Raw genomic sequence first — 20,987 nt, forward strand, 5'->3', positions numbered from 1 at the left:
AGTCTGGATCAGTCCATGGCAAAGAGTAGGGCTGTGTTTCCACCCCTGGGGCAGTCGATTCCAGGTGTACTGGACACCCCTCCAGGTGAAAGCAAACTGTGGCCTGCACTCTGCTGCTAAAGGAATAGAGAAAAAGGCATTAGCAATGTCTGTTGTAGCATACCACTTGGCTGTCTTCGACTCTAGTTCATATTGCAGTTCTAGCATGTCTGGCACAGCAGCACTCAGTGGGGGTGTAACTTCATTCAGGCCATGGTAGTCTACTGTTAGACGCCAGTCACCATCAGACTTTCGCACTGGCCATATCGGGCTGTTAAAGGGCGAGCGAGTCTTGCTGATCACTCCTTGGGTCTCCAGCCGACGAATCAGGTTCTAAATAGGAATCAGAGAATCACGGTTAGTGCGATACTGTCGTCGATGCACCGTGGAAGTAGCAAGTGGTACCTGCTGTTCCTCAACCTTCAGCAATCCTTCCACAGAAGGGTCATCTGAAAGGCCAGGTAAGGTAGACAGCTGTGTAATGTCCTCAGTCTCTACAGCTGCTATACCAAAAGCCCACCGATACCCTTTCGGGTCTTTGAAATACCCTCTCTTGAGGTAGTCTATGCCAAGGATGCACAGAGCATCTGGGCCAGTCACAATAGGATGCTTTTCCCATTTATTCTTATTCAAGCTCACTTCGGCCTCCAGTACAGTCAGTTCTTGAGATCCTCCTGTCACTCCTGCAATAGTGACTGATTCTGTCCCTTTGTGATTCGATGGCATTAGGGTACACTGTGCACCAGTGTCCGCCAGGGCTCTATACTTTCGTGGCTCTAATGTGCCAGGCCATCGAATCCACATAGTCCAATAAACTCGGTTATCCCTCTCCTCCTCCTGGCTGGAGGCAGGGCAACCCTAATGCTGAGGACAGCATCTCCAATTGCAAGGTGAGCTCCTGTCTGGACAGGGGCAATGCATACTCTGAACTGGAACAACCACATTCGTGTAACCATCCTTTCTTCTGTCTGCTTTACCTTGCAACTCAAGCACTCATGCCTGTAGGGCTGGAGTAGGTTTTTTATCCCATCTCCTCATGTCCTCTCCATAATTGCAGAGGCAAAGCCACAGGAAACCTCGGAACGAGTCCTGTTTCCCTTTGGCTGGTCTCATAGGAGGGCGTTTTTTCTTAATGGCTGCAACTCTGGTCTTAACTGCAGCTTGGGTCTGAGCAGGCACCTCAGTCTGAGCTGTAACTTGCGTTTGAGCAGGAACTTGAGCCTGAGCTGCAACTTGGGTCTGAGCCGGGGAAGAGTAGGATTCTTTCCCAATCTCAGAAAGTTTTTCAAGCAGTTTGTGAAAAATTGTCTTGTTTTGCTCAACTATTGCCTTGATCATTTTCTCCATTGTCTCATTCTGTGTCTTAGCTATGTTCTCCATTGTTTCAGTTTGTGTCTTGCTTATATTCTCTATTGCCTCAGTCTGTGTCTTATTTTGTTCAGCCACTTTCTTAGTCAGGTTTTCTATTGCTGCAACACCGATGGGACGAGAGAGACTATCTTCATACTGTCGCACCCTATCAGTGACCTCATTTACAGTTGGTGTATCAGTATCAGATGCTCCCCAGACCATTGTTGACAAAGTGTGGGAATACACTGATGGTGCACTCTGCACAAACTTTTTCAACAAAGGTCGTTGACATGGCATTTCATCAGGATTTATAGTCACTTGCCAATCGCCATAAATCACTTCTCGAATAGCCAGTTCTCTCAGGTATGTAATACCTTTCTCCATGCTGGTCCATTGCCTTGGACATCATTGGATATCATCCTTAAAGTGATATCTGCTCTTTACAGCTGATAACAGTCGCCTCCAGAGACTGAGAACATCTGCCTTATTCCCAATCACTTTATCAATACCTCCCTCTTTGGCCAGATTTCCCAGCTGGTTGGCTTCTCTACCATCTAAGTCTATGGAATTAGCTCCACTGTCCCAGCATCGGAGCAACCAGGAGAGAAGTGGCTCCCCATCATGACGAGTAAAATCCTTCCTTAGATTTCGCAAATCCTTTAAGGACAAAGAGTTAATAATTACATCTACATCTGAAGCATCATCCTGTATCGAGGCTGGCTGAGAAGGACCCTCTCCCCTATCTACTTGAGAAGGAGCTGCCCAATCTGTTGAATGGGATGTAAGAGGGTGCTTTCCTTTATCTACACCAGAAGGACCCTCTCCTGGGTCTTCATCAGAGGAGCCCTCTCCCTTGCTGTCTGGCTTGGGCATGTCCTTGTCGTAAGGGGCAGGGGACCGAACCGACCTCTTTTTCTTCTTCCTAGTCACCGGAGCAACTTGTGCCGGTTCTGCTGGCGCTGGGGTAGCAGCAGTGCTCGGTTTGGGAGCTGGAGCGGTGACAGCGCTGGCTGTCGGGGCCGGAGCGGCCGGTGCAGCTGTGGGCGTGGGAGGGGTTGGCAATGGAGATGTGGGGGGTGCGGGCGGCGGAGTGACTTTTACCGCCGGCTGCTGAGTGACCGGGGCTGGGACGGGACGGGGCGTGGCTTGGGCCGAAGCCGGGGCCGGAACCGGTGGAGGTGCGGGCTTGGCTGGAGCCGGAGCCTTGGCTTGTGCCGGTGGCTGTGGGGGAGCAGCCGATGCCGAGAGCAGTGACAAGTGGTGTCCCTCAAGGGTCCGTCCTGGGACCAGTACTGTTCAACATTTTTATCAACGATATAGACAGAGGGATGGAGTCCGCCATCAGCAAGTTTGTGGACGACACCAAGTTGTGTGGTCTTGTCGATACACCAGAGGGATGGGATGTCATCCAGAGGGACCTGGACAGGCTGGAGAGGTGGGCTCAAGTAAACCTCATGAGGTTCAACAAGAGCAAGTGCAGAGTTATGCACCTGGGCCGGAACAATCCTCGCTATCAATACAGACTGGGGGATGAGGTATTAGAAAGCAGCCCTGAGGAAAGGGACTTGGGGGTGCTGATGGATGAAAAGCTGGACATGAGCAGGCAGTGTGCACTTGCAGCCCAGAAGGCCAATCGCATCCTGGGCTGCATCAAGAGATGTGTTGCCAGCAGATCCAGAGAGGTGATTCTGCCACTTTTCACTGCTCTGGTGAGACCTCACCTGGAGTACTGTGTGCAGGTCTGGAGCCCTCAATATAAGAAGGACATGGACCTGATAGAGAGGGTCCAGAGGAGGGCCACGAAAATGATCAGGGGGTTGGAGCACCTCTGCTACGAGGACAGGCTGAGGGAGCTGGGGTTGTTCAGCCTGGAGAAGAGGAAGCTCCGGGGAGACCTAATAGCAACCTTCCAGTACCTGAAGGGGGCCTACAGGAAGGCTGGAGACAGTCTGTTTACAAAGGCCGGCAATGACAGAACAAGGGGTAATGGCTTTAAACTGGAAAAAAGCAGATTTAGATTAGACATTAGGAATAAGTTCTTTACCATGAGGGTGGTGGAGCACTGGAATAGGTTGTCCAGGGAGGTGGTTGAGGCCCCTTCCCTGGAGACATTCAAGGTAAGGCTCGACGAGGCTCTGGGCAACCTGATCTAGTTGGGGGTGCCCCCACTGACTGCAGGGGGGGGGGGGGGGTGTGTGTGTGTGTCAGACTAGATGACCTTTGAAGGTCCCTTCCGGCCCAGATGATTCTATGATGCCGTTGGCACTGGTGTCGGTGTGGCCTTGGCCGGTGCCGCTGGCTTGGCTTGGGCCGGGGCCGGAGCTGGTTCTGTTTGTGTCTGCACTGAGACTCTCGCTGGGGCTGGGGCAGCAACTGTTTGCATCCCTGCTGTGACTGTCGCTGGGGCTGGGAGAGTAACTGTGTCTCCGTTGTGGCTGTCACTGGGGCAGTTGTCTGAGTTCCTGCTATCTCTAATTCCACCCGTGTCTGAGTAGCAAGATTGCATATCACACAATGCTCATTCTGATACTCCTCATATCTAATAACATCTAACGCCTGCAGCACATTCAGTGCCATATGCATCAAAATCAAGGCCACATGACAATCATAACAATCATTCTCTGACCAGCCCGAAGGATTTTCACACCTTAATTCCATTGGTAACACTTTGAAATAATCACGAACAGGCAAAGCAAACTTTCCCCAGGTAAAATCAAAAGTGTAATTAGTGACAGGATCTATCATATGATGCCCAAAACATGAAGATACCTTACCAATTGCAAATCTCAGATTATACACCTGAGCACCAGCCCACACCAACAAAGCACGCCTAGGCCACCGCATCCAAACACAGAACCAATATAAACCCATCTCAATACAGAAAGTCAATATGCTCGACCAGTTAAGCACCACTACATCAATCAACTTCATACAAAGCTCTCTAAAATATGCAATATTCTGTAGGTACGACATGGTGTAAGCTGTCGGTTCTCCTTAAGCAAGCTGGTATTCAAACTATTCAGGCAATCTTATCAGACCACAGTCATCAAGCCCCATGTTGAGTGCCAATAAATCTGTCGTGGTTTCGGCTGAATTTACCAAAACCAGACCGAGAGACGGCCCTTCCCCTCCCCTCTTCCCCCCCCCTAAAAGAGAGAGAGAGGAGAGAAAGAGATAAGGAGATTCAGAAGTTTAGAATGAACTAAACTACTTTAATGAAGAATTAATATTAAAATAAAAATAAAGAAGAAAATAATGAAATAGATACAATATATACAAAACCGTATCAAGCTCCCAGGATGACAGTCACGTCACCGGCAGGCACTGGGGAAGTCCCAGACTGGACTCAGCAACGAATGGGAACTGGATTCCAGCTCTGGAGTCAGGAACACACGGATCGGGATCAAAGGCAGATGAACAGACAGGGTCCTCCTCAGATGACTGCCATCGCAGGAAGAGGGCTGACCCTTTGATCCCTCAGCTTTTATACTGAGCATGGGGCAGATGGGATGGAATAGCCCAGTTGGTCAGGTTTGGGTCACCTGTCCTGTCCACTCCTCCCCACTGATGTGACCCCTCTACGCTTTTTCCGTTTCCGACCCTCTAAGGGGGCAAATAACAACCAAGGTCAGCCAATTTCGTTATAGCAATAAGTATAAGCAAGGGCCTCTCTGCATACCATTCCTTGGCATGGAGCAGAAACATTGGTCTTATCATTCTGAGAACGAGCAGTTTTCTCCACAATATGCTGTTAATTTCAGAGAGTTAGAGGAGGCCTAGCTAGGATGTAAAGTTACAAACAGAAAATTGGTTCGGTTTTACTTCAAACCGGGACAGTAAGCAAAACAGGTGCTTGTTGCATAGATATACTTCTGCTGCTATAAAAGCAAGATCTGGTGATAAAAATATTTTTAACTAATTCTGAAATGCAGCCACTGCTGCCAAAGTACACTTAATATAAATGAAAACAAAACTTACTAGATTTTAAAACAATACCCTTGATGATATGCACAGAGACAATACTCTGTAAATCAGTTTATTTTCCATGTAGTGGACAAATCCAGTGTAATTATTTTTTCTGCATGTGAATAGTAAAATCAAAGTGCTTATTTTCCCCACAAGAAATGTATTCACTGTGAGAATACTGGGTCTTGCAATACCCCACATAAAGCTTTCAATTTAAAGGTTAGTTCTAGAAATTTGGAACCAAAACATCAGGTTTCTTTTGCCATTAATAACAATGACTACACTACAAATGGCTAAAGAACAGTTACATGTGGAAAAAGCAGAACAGTACAATAGCTGAATTAAGGAAAATTTTCAGTGCACTTTGCTCATTTTAGCCAACATGCTACATTGCCCTTTTTGCATACAAAGTAGACTCAAGGATTTCCATTGTAAGAAAGAAATTACTTGGCAAGCAAAACACTGTCAAGCTGCCCTTTTTTTCCCCAATAGACTTGGATGTATTAAGACAAAAGCTTTGCAAGACATTACACAATTCTTTTTGTTTTTATTATTAAATGAGAAAATTTGATTTGTTACATTGTTACAAGTCAATGCTGGGTCAAACCAAGTCCTCATTCTATGACATTTATTTGGAAAGAAATTATAGTAATGTTCAACACAACATTCCTTGCTTTCTTCAGAGAGAAGTCCCATCATTCTTCTTCTAATGGGGTATGTTACTACATAAATTAGAAATATTTTTTTTGGACAATACATCCCCAAATTTTCATGAGATCAAAACAAGCTTCTACAGATATTACAAAAATCTTCACACATCATCATCATCTGATGTATCACTGCTGCTCGTCTCAGAATCCTCATTTTCCAGAGTAGGTTTGAAAGTGCTGTTTTTCCAGGGGGTAAATTTAAAATCACAGATGAGGCCATTTTTCAAAATGCCATTTTTCCAAGGGCCTTTTTTTTGTAACTGAAATGAGAAAACAAGATGTATTCAGAGAGAGAAAGAGCTAAACAACAGTCTGCTGCATTTCAGCATTCTCTACATCATCTATGGGCTACATTAGATCCACTGCACGACCTTTTATATATACAAACTAAGGAAAAGTCACCTGAGAGCCTTCACTTCTGGGCCAGCCACCTACGTCCAAGAGCCTCCAACTGTGCTAAACTAAGCTCCTGCAGTGAACAAGAGCTTACCCTCTCCTCACTCACTCCCCTGAGACGTCTTGCCCCAGTGATCCCTCCCATATGGTCTCTCCTGTGATGCAGTCCCTTTTTCCATTCTGCTGCAAACACCTGTGCTAAGAAGGGCAGAGTCTGCAATGAGGAAAGGGCCCAGTAAGAGAAACAGCAGGGAGGAATGAGTATCCCAGTCTGTCTACCTGATGCAGTTGGAAAGTCAAAGACAGTGGAGAGAAGGAAACAATTAATTCTACAAAAAAGGAATTACTGCATTTCCAGACATAGTGCAGAAGCTGGGCAATATGCCAAGCATTTAAGAGTTTAATATTCCAAATGCTCTAATTAGCACCTGCATGGCTAAACTTACAGAAATATCAAATGTTCAGATATAATATTATGGTAGATCCTCCCTTCCAGCCCCTCCCTCACTGACCCCTATCAGGTATATAAAACACTCCTAATTAAGAAAAAAAATTACATCAATATTTAAGTCTAGATTGCCTTTTCAGACTTTGTTACTAGTGAATTAAGTGTCCTTCAATTTCCAACAGAGAAAATTCAGATTTTAGGAAGCCAAGGAAGCTGCATAAAAACCTTGAAAGAAAACTCCTGGTTTTGGGCTAAGCTGAGGAGCTGGAAAGCCTGTGCAATTTTACTACCAGCAATGCTGAAATTACTCGTAGAATCATAGAATTGTCTAGGTTGGAAGGGACCTTTCAGATCATCGAGTCCAACCATCAACCTAACGCTGACAAAAACCATCACTAAACCATGTCCCTAAGCACCACACCTACCCGTCTTTTAAATACCTCCAGGGATGACAATTCCACCACTTCCCTGGGCAGCCTGTTCCAACGCTTGATAACCCTTTCAGTAAAGAAATTTTTCCTAATATCTAATCTAAATCTCCCCTGGTGCAACTTGAGACCATTTCCTCTCGTCCTATCACTTGTTACTTGGGAGAAGAGACCAACACCCACCTCGCTACAACCTCCTTTCAGGTAGTTGTAGAGAGCAATAAGGTCTCCCCTCAGCCTCCTTTTCTCTAGGCTGAACAATCCCAGTTCCCTCATAAGACTTATTCTCCAGACCACTCACCAGCTTTGTCGCCCTTCTCTGGACTCACTCCAGAATCTCAATGTCTTTCCTGTAGTGAGAGGCCCAAAACTGGACACAGTACTCAAGGTTGGGCCTCACCAGTGCCAAGTACAGGGGGACAATCACTTCCCTAGTTTTGCTCACCATGCTATTCCTGATACAGGCTAGGATGCTGTTGGCCTTCTTGGCCACCTGGGCACACTGACGACTCATATTCAGCTGACTGTCAAACACCACCCCCAGGTCCTTTTCCACCAGGCAGCTCTCCAGCCACTCTTCCCCTGTAGCGCTGCATGGGGTTGTTGTGACCCAAGTGCAGGACCCAGCACTTGGCCTTGTTGAATCTCATACCATTGACCTCAGCCCATTGATCCAGCCTCTCCAGATCCCTCTGCAAAGGGAGGGACCTCAGAACCACTCCCCCACCCTTCCCTTGATATTTTGAGAATAGACCTACTTACAATAAGCACCGGTCCCCTATCTTTTTAAAGCAACTATTCCAAAAGCATGAGGTGGCAAGAGAGAAGAAAGAAAAAGGGTACTGGAATAGCAGCATCCCTAACCATCAAAGTTACTGGAGATCCCCCTTCAAAGGTAGGCATTTAGGGTAGCCACCTATAAGTTCATAATGGAACATTAACTTAGCATTACCTGTTCACTAATGACTTGGAATTCCCTCATCTCATCCTCTGTTAGTGGAGCACATGTTTCATCGTTTTCACTGTCTTCCTGCCAGCCCATCTCCTTTAACAACCTTTAAAATAAAAAGGACAACATTAAGGAATTTGCTACACACACTCAGACATTTCAAGTAGATGTGTAAAGATCTGTAATAAATGGATTAATCAGTCCATATTTTTTTAAATAAACTCTTACATAAAAGTAGGCTATAAAAGCCTTACAAAAGATATATAAAGCACAGACATTGAGAAGTTCTCCGGTCCTTCACAGATGACCCTGTTTTACCACTACATGTTTAATTCCAAAGGTTGAAAAAATTAAACAGTAATACTTTATTATAGAACACATTCTTAATTTCAAGCATATATCCACATCATCACTTGCACATACCAAGTATTACATTTCCTGCCATCAGGTTTCACATACAAAATAGACCCTGCTCTCTCTGCCAATCCAGTGAACATAAGGACACAAAAGCCCAATTTCATCATATTATCTCACTTCAGGATCTTTATTACCAGCCTAAAAAAAAGCCGTCAGTTTTTCATATTCTGTTTCAATTGGATGGCTGTTCTCCAGGGCTGCAGCAATAAAGAAAGCAAAAGAGAAAAGAATTTGGATTATATGCAAGTTCAGCTGTTGATGCATAGGATTTCTCTTAAAAGCATATCTAGTATTGGGACTATGAAATTTACAGCCCATTAAGCTGCGACCTCCATTGTCAATATATTTGTTTAAGAAGTTATCAAAGGCAAATTACTTTAGTACAATCGATTACTCCTAAAGTTCAAGCAGGAAGAAAGCAGAATCTAAGTAACTGTACCTTCATTTTAAGACAAGAAGTCTCTGTCAGGTGGAAAAGTAAAAACGTATCTCCTTTGCATAACTGCTCTGGTGGAGCAGCAGTGTAGGAATGCTGGTGATGTCCTTCCATGGGAACCAACATCAGAGATGGTTCCTCACCTCAGACCCACAGTCATCTTCTGCATCAAGTTTGGAGATGGAGACAATGCACATAGGAGAAGCTGCATTGATCCTCAGTGACAGAAGCACAATTCAGGATGCAATGGCCTCATATAGTTTCTTTTTTCAAGCACAGACCGAATACAACTAGGAGTAAGTTTTGGGATGAGGGGAGGAAAAGAAATGGAGACAGATTGCTCTCATGACTAAGCTTGAGATGTCCAAAGATGCAATAATAAAAGTGTTTTAGCTAGCACCAGAAGTGGGAAAGCAGTATCTGAGCAGGAAGAAAGTGGGTTTCGGAGTGAAGATGCTGTGAAAACACAGGTTATCTGAGGGTGAAGACACTGTGACATTTAACAATAGCAAGGTCTCTTGCTGCAAAGTTTTTGCCAAAAGGATTAGCACCACCTTCACGCAAACCACACACCTGCTGACCTTAAATGTTAAAGGAGGTTAAGGCTATTTCACAAAAAATAAAGAGGTTTCTAAAGTATATGCCAGAACTGACGCAAGAAACTGACACTTAGAGCTGAAGAACAGCAAATATACTAAAACAGGGAAGTTAGATGAACTCACAGTTGATGTCATGTGCCAGGTATTCCATTTAGTCAGATATCATCAAGAAATGCCCTTCGACATAACCCTCTCTACAAAAAATTCTAGGTCCCAATACAATGGGCATGCACTGGATGTGTCACTACAGGTGACCAATGACACCAATGGCTGTTGTTAAAATCATAATAAAAGCCTGGATTTGGGGGGGGACAACACAGGGACCAGCACACTACTTAGATTGTTTAAAAAAGTTAACAGGACAATAACAGAAATGGAAATTACATCCTCTGTAGTGTTTGAACAAACTGGACAATGTGACAGCCAGGAACAATGAAACCCTCAGGAAGCAGCAGAAATAATATGCAAGTCATCCGAAACGTCTCTCTTTTAAGAGAATATGTGCATTTGTATAAACATACAGAAAAAGATTCACCATTATGCAATGCCAAAAGCAGTTCAATGATAGTTATATTTTTAGCAACAGTAACTTGAGTCAGAAAATTTTACTGCAAGCAAGCTAAGATATTATGTATGGTAAAGTGAATAGTTACATAGCTCCTGTTAACGTAAATAAAATTTAGGGTAATAACTAATTAATTTTTAAGCAATATCATCTAAAGCTAGCAGGATTGCTGTCCCTTTAAAGCAACATTAGGTTTCTAGAATGGTTAAAAGTGTGAACTATGTAAAAAAAAAATTAAGCTTCACATTAGCAAACTTGACACCAACAGGATGAGTACATAATCACTGCATGTTGGAAACTCCCCCAGCAGAAAGGAAGTCCACAATATATTTCATACAAGGTGTGCCTATACAGTTATTAGGTACACAGAAGTATCCTGTGAGTTAAGCTGGTCACTTCAAGTCCAATTTACCACAAAAAGGCTTACCATAACATCTATCTACATACATGCAGAGGTCTCAGCCAAAGGACTGGTACTGTATGGAGACACAGCATCTCTGGGATACCAAAAGAAAAGATGCTTGCCCAGAAACCCTATGAAGGCCAAAGTAATTTGAATTGACAAATGAGAGTTAGATTTGACTCCTGTCTTCTAGTAAAAAATATTCATCAGCAGCCTCTAGCAGCCAAAGATTTGTCTCCATAGCCAATGGTGGAAAAAAAGGAACAGAACAGGGTGCATTTCGCTTTTCATACTCATGACGGATAAGAGGTCATGAAAGTTTCCTCTGCACGTACTAAAAAAGGAAAAAGTTCTTTAGTCCAATGTACACTCAGAATCTATCACTAAAAGAAAAAAAACCAAAACAAACAAACAAACAAATCTATCTAATCTATCACTGCATTTCTACAGTTGCCAGAAACAGTAAGAATTTAACAGAGCTCATGACAAGCTCACCTCCAGAATGGAGTTGTGATTTCCCCAGCAGTATAATTATGAACCTCCACCAGTTGCTAATGCAGTTACTATTATGAGATACTAGAATTGTTTCAATCCTTTTTTTGAAGTTACTTTCTCCCTTTCCAGCACATTGTCTTGAGATATCACTAACAGCGTCAACTAGTCAGCTACAGAAATAATTAGTTTCTTTAACAAGGAAAAACTCAGTGGAGTTTTACATAAGATACAGCATTTAAAGTAGCATTAATACAAATAGCAATTGCATGCATTGTTTTTCCTAGATGTGCAGATCAAAATCAGAGGGATGAAGTCACTATGCAGTTTGCTTTATCTCTTTATAACAAAATACATCAAATTTTCAGTAAAGCAAGTTTTAAGATGTCAGTACACAAGTCTAATAGAAACAAAGTACATTCCATGTTAAATTAGCACATGTCTGAAAGTAAGGTTTTGACAGCACTCATTAAACATTTTATGTGTTCTCAGTTTTCAGATTCCGACTCCTGAACTAGTAAGAATTTAAGACATGCTCACTTACCATGAAGGAACACTCTTAATATTATAATAAAGTACATACCTATGCTCTGCCTCAAGTGAGCTTGAAAGAACATCTGCCTGAGGGAAAGTTGAAGACTGAAGGATCTGTTGAGATGCAACTGGAGCACTGCCATTCTCTTGCGGAATTTCATTTTCAAAGTTTTGGTTTATCTCTCTCTCATGATGAGGACTGTTGCTGTTGTGCAAGTTAAAGGACTCATCATCCTGTTAAAAATAATTATATATTAAAAAGTTTAAAAGTAAATTCCATTCACAAGTAAATGTCTGCAACTCAGCGATTCTGTTTAATTTAAATTTAGTTTAAATTGAGATGCTCTATACTACTTTGAGGGTAATTCTATTCATAATTCTAGAGTTTGCAACTACTGAATACTACAGAAATCTTTTTTCTACAAAGTTTCAAATATATCTTAAAATTCAAATTTATTACTTCTATAAGTATGAAAGGCATCTGTCCTGGTTTGAGGTAAAACAGAACTAATTTTCTGTCCAGTAATTTTACATCTTAGCTAGGCCTCTTCTAACTCTCTGAAATTAACAGCATATTGTGCAGAAAACTGCTCATTCTCAGAGTGATAAGACCAACGTTTGTGCTCCATGCCAAGGAATGGTATGCAGAGAGAGGCTCTTGCTTATACTTATTGCTGTAACAACCAAGGTCAGCCAATTTCGTTATTTGCCTCCTTAGAGGGTCAGAAATGGAAAAAGCGTAGGGGGTCCCACCTGTGGTGAGGAGCAGCCGGGACAGGTGACCCAAAACTGACCAACAAGGGTAATACCATCCCATCTGCCCCATGCTCAGTATAAAAGCTGAGGGATCAGAGGGTCAACCCTCTTTCTTCAGTGGCCAACGTCCAAAGAGAACTCTGTCTGTTCATCTGCCTTTGATCCCAACTCATGTGTTCCTGATTCCAGAGCTGGAATCCAGTTCCCATCCATTGCCGAGTCCAGTCTGGGACTTCCCCAGTGCCTGCTGGTGACACCATCCTGGGAGCTTGATACGGTTTTGTATATATTGTATCTATTTCATTGTTTTCTTTTTAATTTTAATATTTCATTAGTTTAGTTCATTCTAAACTTCTAAAATCTCCTTATCTCTTCCGTTCCTCTCTTTAGAGGGGGTGAAGGGCTTTCTGTCATTCCAATTGGCCAATCCAGCCCAAACCACAACAGATTCATTGGTGTCCAACATGGGGCACAAACAGAGCTCGACGAGATAGATTGCCTGAATAGCTTGAATTCCAGCTTGTTCAGGGAGAACAGACAGCTCACGTTATGCCATTACTATGTGATATATCATGCCTTTAGAGAGCCTTGTATGAAGTTAATTGATGCAGTGCTGCTTAATTTGCCAAATACGTTACATGGTTTATTTGCTTTTTGTGTTTGGATATGGTGGTCTAAGCTTGCTATTTTGGTGTGGATTTCCCTTCAGACATATAATGTGATTACTTGGATTACTATGATACCTGCATAGTTCCGGCATCATGTGATGGATTCTGTTACTAATCACGCTTTCGGTTTTACTTGGGGAAAGTATACTTTGCCCTTTAACGATTATCCTGAAGTGACACTAACAGAACTAGGGGATGAAAAACCTTTGGGCTGTTTAAAGAACGATTGTAATGATTGTTGCTGTCATTTGATCATAATTGTGTTGTCGATTTTCCTGAGTGTGCTGCAGGTGTTATTTATTGTTAAATATCCGTAGAGGATTGAGTATTATCTGACATCGATACTGCTACTCAGACGCAGGTGAAATCAGAGATAGCAGAAACTCAGACAACAGCCCCAGCAGAGACACAAATGGTTCCCCTCCCAGCCCCAGCAAAAGCAACAGTACAGACACAAACAGAACCAGCCCCGGCTCCAGCCCAAGTCAAGCCAGCGACACTGGCAAAGGCCATGCTGACACCAGCCCCAGTGGCATCAGCTGCCCCCGCTACCGGCTCTGGCACCGGCCAGGCCCACACTTCCACCCATACCGGCAAAAGCCAGGGCTCCAGCACTGGTGAAATCCACGCCACAGGCTCCAGCTCCGGCACAGGCCTCACCCCGACCCATCCCAGCACCGGTCTCTCAGCAGCCTATGGTAAAAGTTACTCTGCCGCCTACACCCCCCACACCTCTATTGCAAGCCCCTCCCCAGCCCATAGGTGCACCAGCTGCTCCAGCTCCCAGAGTGAGCACTGCTGCTACTCAAAAGCCAGAGGAACTGGCACAAATTGCCCTAGTGACCAGGAAGCAGAAAAGGAAGTCAGCTCGTTCCCCTGCCCCTTACGATAAAGGCCTACCCAAGCCAGACAGCATGGCAGAGGGTTCCTCCGATGAAGATATAGGAGAGGGTCCTTCTCAGGCAATGTCAATACAGGATGAGGGCTCAGATGTAGATATAATTATGAAATCTCTCTCTATAAAGGATTTGCAAAATATGAGGAAGGACTTTACTCGTCATGATGGGGAGCCACTTCTCTCCTGGTTGCTCCGATGCTGGGACAATGGAGCTAATTCCATAGACTTCGATGGTAGAGAGGCCAAGCGGCTGGGAAATCTGGCCAAAGAGGGAGGTATTGATAAAGCAACTGGGAATAAGGCAGACACTCTCAGTCTTTGGAGGCGACTGCTATCAGCTGTAAAGAGCAGATATCCTTTTAAGGATGATATCCAATGCTGTCCAAGCAAATGGACCAGCATGGAGAAAGGTATTAAGTGCCTGAGAGAACTGGCTGTGCAAGAGGTGATTGATGGTGACTGGCAACTGAATGTAAACCCTGATGAAATGCCATGCCAACAATCTTTGTTGAGAAACTCTGTGCAGAGTGCACCATCGGTGTATTCCCACACTTTGTCAACAATGGTCTGGGGAGGATCTGATACTGATACACCAACTGTAAATGAGGTTACTAAAAAGGTAAAACACTATGAAGACAGTCTCTCTAATCCCCTCAGTCTAGCAGATGTAGAAAAACTGAGAAAACTGATAAAATGACTGAGAACATAACTGAACAAGTGCCTGAACAAACTAAGACAATGACTGAGACAACAGAGAAAATGACCAAGACAATAGCTGAAAAAAATGAGAAAAAATGAGACAACTTTTCAGAAACTGCTTGAAAAACCATCTGAGATTGGGAAAGAATCCTACTCTTCCCCTGCTCAGACCCAAGTTGCAGCCATTAACAAAAACCGTCCTCTTATGAGACCAACCAAAGGGAAACAGGACTCGTTCCGAGGTTTCCTGTGGCTTTGCCTCTGCAATTATGGAGAGGACATGAGGAGATGGGATAAAAAACCTACTCCAGCCCTACAGGCATGAGCGCTTGAGTTGCAAGGTAAAGCAGACAGAAGAAAGGATGGTTACACGAATGTGGTTGTTCCAGTTCAGAGTATGCATTGCCCCTGTCCAGACAGGAGCTCACCTTGCAATTGGAGATGCTGTCCTCAGCATTAGGGTTGCCCTGCCTCCAGCCAGGAGGAGGAGAGGGATAACCGAGTTTATTGGACTGTGTGGATTCGATGGCCTGGCACATTAGAGCCACGAAAGTATAGAGCCCTGGTGGACACTGGTGCACAGTGTACCCTAATGCCATCGAATCACAAAGGGACAGAATCAGTCACTATTGCAGGAGTGACAGGAGGATCTCAAGAACTGACTGTACTGGAGGCCGAAGTGAGCCTGAATGGAAATAAATGCGAGAAGCACCCCATTGTGACTGGCCCAGATGCTCCGTGCATCCTTGGCATAGACTACCTCAAGAGAGGGTATTTCAAAGACCCAAAAGAGTATTGGTGGGCTTTTGGTATAGCAGCTGTAGAGACTGAGGGTGTTACACAGCTGTCTACCTTACCTGGCCTTTCAGATGACCCTTTTGTGGTGGGACTGCTGAAGGTTAAAGAACAGAAGGTGCCAATTGCTACTGCCACAGTGCATCGGCGACAGTATCGCACTAACCGTGATTCTCTGATTCCTATTTAGAACCTGATTCGTCGGCTGGAGACCCAAGGAGTGATCAGCAAGACTCGCTCGCCCTTTAGCAGTCCTATGTGGCCAGTGTGAAAGTCTGATGGAGACTGGAGAATAACAGTAGACTACCATGGCCTGAATGAAGTTACACCCCCACCGAGTGCTGCTGTGCCAGACATGCTAGAACTGCAAAATGAACTGGAGTCAAAGGCAGCCAAGTGGTATGCTACAATTGACAATGCTAACGCCTTTTTCTCTATTCCTTTAGCCAAGTGAAGGCCACAGTTTGCTTTCACCTGGAGGGGTGTCCAGTACACCTGGAATCAGCTGTCCCGGGGTGAAAACACAGTCCTACCACGACGCGCGGAAACAAACCCTACAAACCCTACTAAATCTACACTAACAACCTTTAACCATTCATTCTCTGAATCAACCATTTGCCATGGACTGATCCAGACTGCACTGGAGAAGGGTGGAGCTCCAGAACACCTGCAATACATTGATGAAATCATTGTGTGGGGTAGAACAGAATCATAGAATTGTCTAGGTTGAAAGGGACCTTTAAGATCATCCAGTCCAACCATCAACCTAACTCTGATTAAAAAAAAACCCAAAAGAAAACCATATAACCCGCCCACCCCCCCAATTACTAAACTGTGTCTCTGAGCACTATGTCAACCTGTCTTCTGAAAACCTCCAGGGATGGTGCCTCAACCACTTCCCTGGGCAGCCATTCCAATGCTTAATAACCCCTTCAGTGGAAAAATTTTTCCTAATATCCAACCTGTACCTCCCCTGGTGCAACTTGAAGCCATTTCCTCTTGTCCTATCGCCTGTGACTTGGGAGAAGTAATACAGCAGAAGTAGTTTTCAAGAAAGGTAAGAAAATTTCACTGAATTTTTAGAGTTGGAAGGGACCATAAAGATCATCTAGTCCAACTCCCCTGACGAAGCAGGATTGCCCAGAGCATGTCAGAGCATGTTACTCAGGACTGCATCCAGGCGGGTCTTGAAAATCTCCAAAGAAGGGGACTCCACAACCTCCCTGGGCAGCCTGTTCCAGGGCTCTGTCACCCTCACTGTAAAGAAGTTTCTTCTCATATTTGAATGGAATTTCCTATGTTCCAGCTTGTGCCCGTTGCCCCTCGTCCTCTCACTGGCAATCACTGAAAAGAGTCTGGCTCCCTTCTCCTTCAACCCACCCTTTAGATACTTATAAGCATTGATAAGGTCTCCCCTCAGCCTTCTCTTCTCCAGGCTAAAGAGTCCCAGCTCTCTCAGCCTTTCCTCATAAGGGAGATGCTCCAATCCTTGAATCATCCTCGCTGCCCTTTGCTGGACTCTTTCCAGTAGTTCCCTGTCCCTCTTGAATTGGGGATCCCAGAACTGGATGCAGTATTCCAGTTGTGGCCTCACCAGTGCAGAGGAGAGGGGGAGAATGACTTCCCTCGACCTACTAGCCACACTCTTCCCTATGCAGCCCAGGATTCCGTTGGCCCTCCTGGCCACAAGAGCACACTGCTTGCTCATTGTCATTTTGCTGTCTACCAGGACCCCCAGACCTTTCTCCTCAGAACTTGACTCCAGCAGGTCCACACCTAACCTGTATTGGTGCCTAACATTCTTCTTCCCCAGGTGCAGGACCCTACACTTTTCCCTGTTGAACCTCATGAGGTTCTTCCTTGCCCAGCTCTCCAGCCTGTCCAGGTCTCTCTGGATGGCAGCACAGCCCTCCGGGGTGTCAGCCACCCCTCCCAGTTTGGTATCATCAGCAAACTTGCTGAGGATACACTCGGCCCCCTCGTCCAGGTCGCTGATGAATATGTTGAACAGGACTGGACCAAGTATTGACCCCTGGGGGACACCACTGGTTACAGGCCTCCAGCTTGAACCTGCTCCATTAATCATTACCCTTTGGGTCCTGTCACACAGCCAGTTCTCAATCCACCTCACTGTCCCCTCATCCAGCCCACACTTCCTTAGTTTCCCAATGAGGATGTTATGGGAGACAGTGTCAAAAGCCTTGCTGAAGTCAAGGTAGATGACATCTGCTGCCCTCCCCTCATCCAACCAACCAGTTATAGCATCGTAGAAAGCTATCAGATTGGTCAAACATGATTTACCCTTGGTAAACCCATGTTGCCCACTTCCAATAACCCCCTGCTCTTCAACTTGTTTGGAGATGACATCTAGAATGAGTCTCTCCATTACCTTCCCAGGGATGGAGGTGAGAGTAATTGGCCTGTAGTTCCCAGGGTCCTCCTTCTTGCCTTTTTTGAAGGCTGGAGTGATGTTGGCCTTCCTCCAGTCTTCTGGCACCTCTCCTGTTCTCCACGACCTTTCAAAGATGATAGAGAGTGGCCCAGCGATAATATCTGCCAGTTCTCTCAGCACTCGTGGGTGCATCCCATCTGGGCCCATGGACTTATGAATGTCCAGTTTGGCCAAGTGGTCCCAAACCTGGTCCTCCTCTACTGGAGGAAAAACTTCCTCTCTCCATACCCTCCCCCTGGCCTCCAAGGCCAGAGATTCATGAGGGACAGCCTTAGCAGTGAAGACTGAAGAAAAGAAGGCATTCAGCAACTCTGCTTTCTCTGTGTCTTCCACCACTAGGGTGCCCATCTCATTCCTCAGTGGGCCCACATTATCCCTAATCTTCCTTTTACTGTTTACATACCAAAAAAAACCCTTTTTGTTATACTTAACTGTAGTGGCCAAGATGAGCTCGGCTTGAGCCTTGGCCCTTCTAATTTTCCCCCTGCATATCTTCACCGCTTCCTGGTATTCCTCCTTGCCTGCCAGGCCCTTTTTCCAAAGATCATAAACCTTCTTTTTGTTCCTGAGCTCCAGCCAAAGCGCTCTATTTAGCCAGGCTGGTCTTCTTCCCTTCCTGCTTGTTTTTTGGGACTTGGGTATGGCTCTTTCCTGCGCTTTTAAGAGTGCCTCCTTGAAGTACGACCAGCCTTCCTGGGCACCTTTGCCCTTCAGGACTGTCTCCCAAGGGAGACTTTCAACCATGCTCCTGAAGAGGCCAAAGTCTGCCCTTCAGAAGTCCAAGGCGGCAGTTTTGCTGGCTCCCCTCCTTGCTACAGCAAGAATTGAAAATTTTATCATTTCATAATCACTCTGTCCAAGACGACCTCCAACGTTTACATCCCCCACAAGACCTTCTGAATTAACTATCAGCAGGTCCAGTAGGGCACTGTCCCTAGTCGGTTCTCTCACCAGCTGCGTTAGGAAGTTGTCTTCCATGCACTCTAAGAATCTCCAGGACTGTTGCCTCTCTGCTGTGTTATATTTCCAGCAGATATCTGGGAAGTTGAAGCCCCGCATGAGAACAAGGGTGAGCGATCGTGATTCTTCTGAAATATTATATAATATTCTGAATATTCTTCTGAAATATTCTGAATATTCTTCTGAAATAATATATAATCGAGATTCTTCTGAAAGCAGGTTTTGCTGTGAAAAGAGGTAAGGTCAAGGGACCTGCACAAGAGATCCAGTTCTTAGGAATTAAATGGCAAGATGGTCGTCGCCAGATCCCAATGGAGGTGATTAACAAAATAACAGCTATGTCCCCACCTACTAACAAAAAGGAAACACAAGCCTTCTTAGGCGTTGTGGGATTCTGGAGAATGCATATTCCAGGTTATAGTCAGATTGTGAAACCTCTCTATGAAGTGACTCGAAAGAAAAATGAGTTTGTGTGGGGTCCTGAGCAATGACAAGCTTTTGAGTAAATTAAACAAGAGACTGTGCATGCAGTAGCCTTGGACCAGTTGAAACAGGACAGGACATTAAAAATGTGCTGTACACTGCAGCCGGAGATAATGGCCCTACCTGGAGCCTATGGCAGAAAGGACCAGGGGAAACTCGAGGTCGACCCCTAAGATTTTGGAGTCAAGGCTATAAAGGCTCCGAGGCCAACTATACCCCAACTGAAAAAGAAATCTTGGCAGCATATGAAGGGGTTTGAGCTGCTTCAGAGGTAATTGGTACTGAAGTACAGCTCCTCCTGGCGCCCCGATTACCAGTGTTGGGCTGGATGTTCAAGGGTGAAGTTCCTTCTACTCATCATGCCTACCTGGAATAAGTGGGTTGCCTTAATCACACAGCAGGCCCAAATAGGAAACCCAAATCGTCCAGGAATCATAGAAGTGATCACAAACTGGCCCGAAGGCAGAGACTTCACAATGCCACCAGAAGAGGTGGTAACAAGTGCTGAGGAGGCCCCACCATATAATGAACTCTCAGATAATGAGAAACAGTATGCTCTGTTCACTGATGGATCTTGTCGTATTGTAGGAAAGCTTCGAAGATGGAAAGCTGCTGTATGGAGTCCCACACAACGAGTTGCAGAAGCTACTGAAGGCGAAGGTGAATCAAGTCAATTTGCAGAGGTAAAAGCTATCCAGCTGGCCTTAGACATTGCTGAACGAGAAAAGTGGCCAGTACTCTATAGTGACTCATGGATGGTGGCAAATGCTCTGTGGGGATGGTTAAAACAATGGAAGCAGAGCAACTGGCAGCGCAAGGGTAAACCCATTTGGGCTGCTGAATTATGGCAAGATATTGCTGACCAGCTAGGGAAACTAGTCGTGAAAGTACACCATGTAGATGCTCATGTACCCATGAGTCGAGCCACTGAGGAACATCAAAACAATCAGCAAGCTGCTAAGATTTTCCAGACAAATTTAGACTGGGAACATAAAGGTGAATTGTTTTTAGCTCGATGGGCCCATGACACTTCAGGTCATCAAGGAAGAGATGCAACGTACAAATGGGCTCGTGACCGAGGGGTGGATTTAACCATGGACGCTATTGCGCAGGTTATCCATGATTGTGAAACATGCGCCGAAATCAAGCAAGCTAAAAGGTTAAAACCTTTGTGGCATGGAGGTCGGTGGTTGAAATACAAGTATGGGGAGGCTTGGCAAATCGACTATATCACACTCCCTCAAACCCACCAGGGTAAGCGTTACGTGCTTACAATGGTGGAAGGAAGCACCGGATGGTTGGAAACCTATGCCGTGCCCCATGCCACTGCCCGGAATACCATCCTGGGCCTTGAAAAGCAAGTCTTGTGGCGACATGGTACTCCAGAAAGAATTGAGTCTGACAATGGAACTCATTTCAAAAACAATCTTATAAGTAGCTGGGCAAAAGAACATGGAATTGAGTGGATATATCATATTACCTATCATGCATCAGCTGCCAGAAAAATTGAACAATACAATGGATTGTTAAAAACTACCCTAAAA

At 45.0% G+C, this 20,987-nt stretch overlaps 1 protein-coding gene across 9 annotated transcripts in view; it reads right to left on the reverse strand.

Annotated features, from left to right (window-relative positions):
* Positions 1–4,583: 4,583 nt before the first annotated feature.
* The window catches only part of LOC141476822 (vasculin-like), a 60,297-nt gene continuing 43,893 nt past the window's right edge, over positions 4,584–20,987 (reverse strand). For 5 of the 9 annotated variants that reach the window (XM_074165614.1, XM_074165617.1, XM_074165615.1 and 2 more), the window contains 3 exons: positions 11,782–11,966; positions 8,290–8,392; positions 4,591–6,325 (listed from right to left, as the gene is read on the reverse strand). In XM_074165614.1, the coding sequence (XP_074021715.1) occupies positions 6,167–6,325; positions 8,290–8,392; positions 11,782–11,966 (447 nt within the window). In that variant the 3' untranslated portion in view covers positions 4,591–6,166. Of the gene's footprint in view, positions 6,326–8,289; positions 8,393–11,781; positions 11,967–20,987 lie in introns of all 9 variants that reach the window. The other 4 variants (XM_074165621.1, XM_074165620.1, XM_074165622.1 and 1 more) reach the window with 2 other exon arrangements.

The sequence above is a fragment of the Numenius arquata genome, chromosome W (genome assembly GCF_964106895.1).
Source record: "Numenius arquata chromosome W, bNumArq3.hap1.1, whole genome shotgun sequence".
Classification (NCBI taxonomy): Eukaryota; Metazoa; Chordata; class Aves; order Charadriiformes; family Scolopacidae; genus Numenius; species Numenius arquata.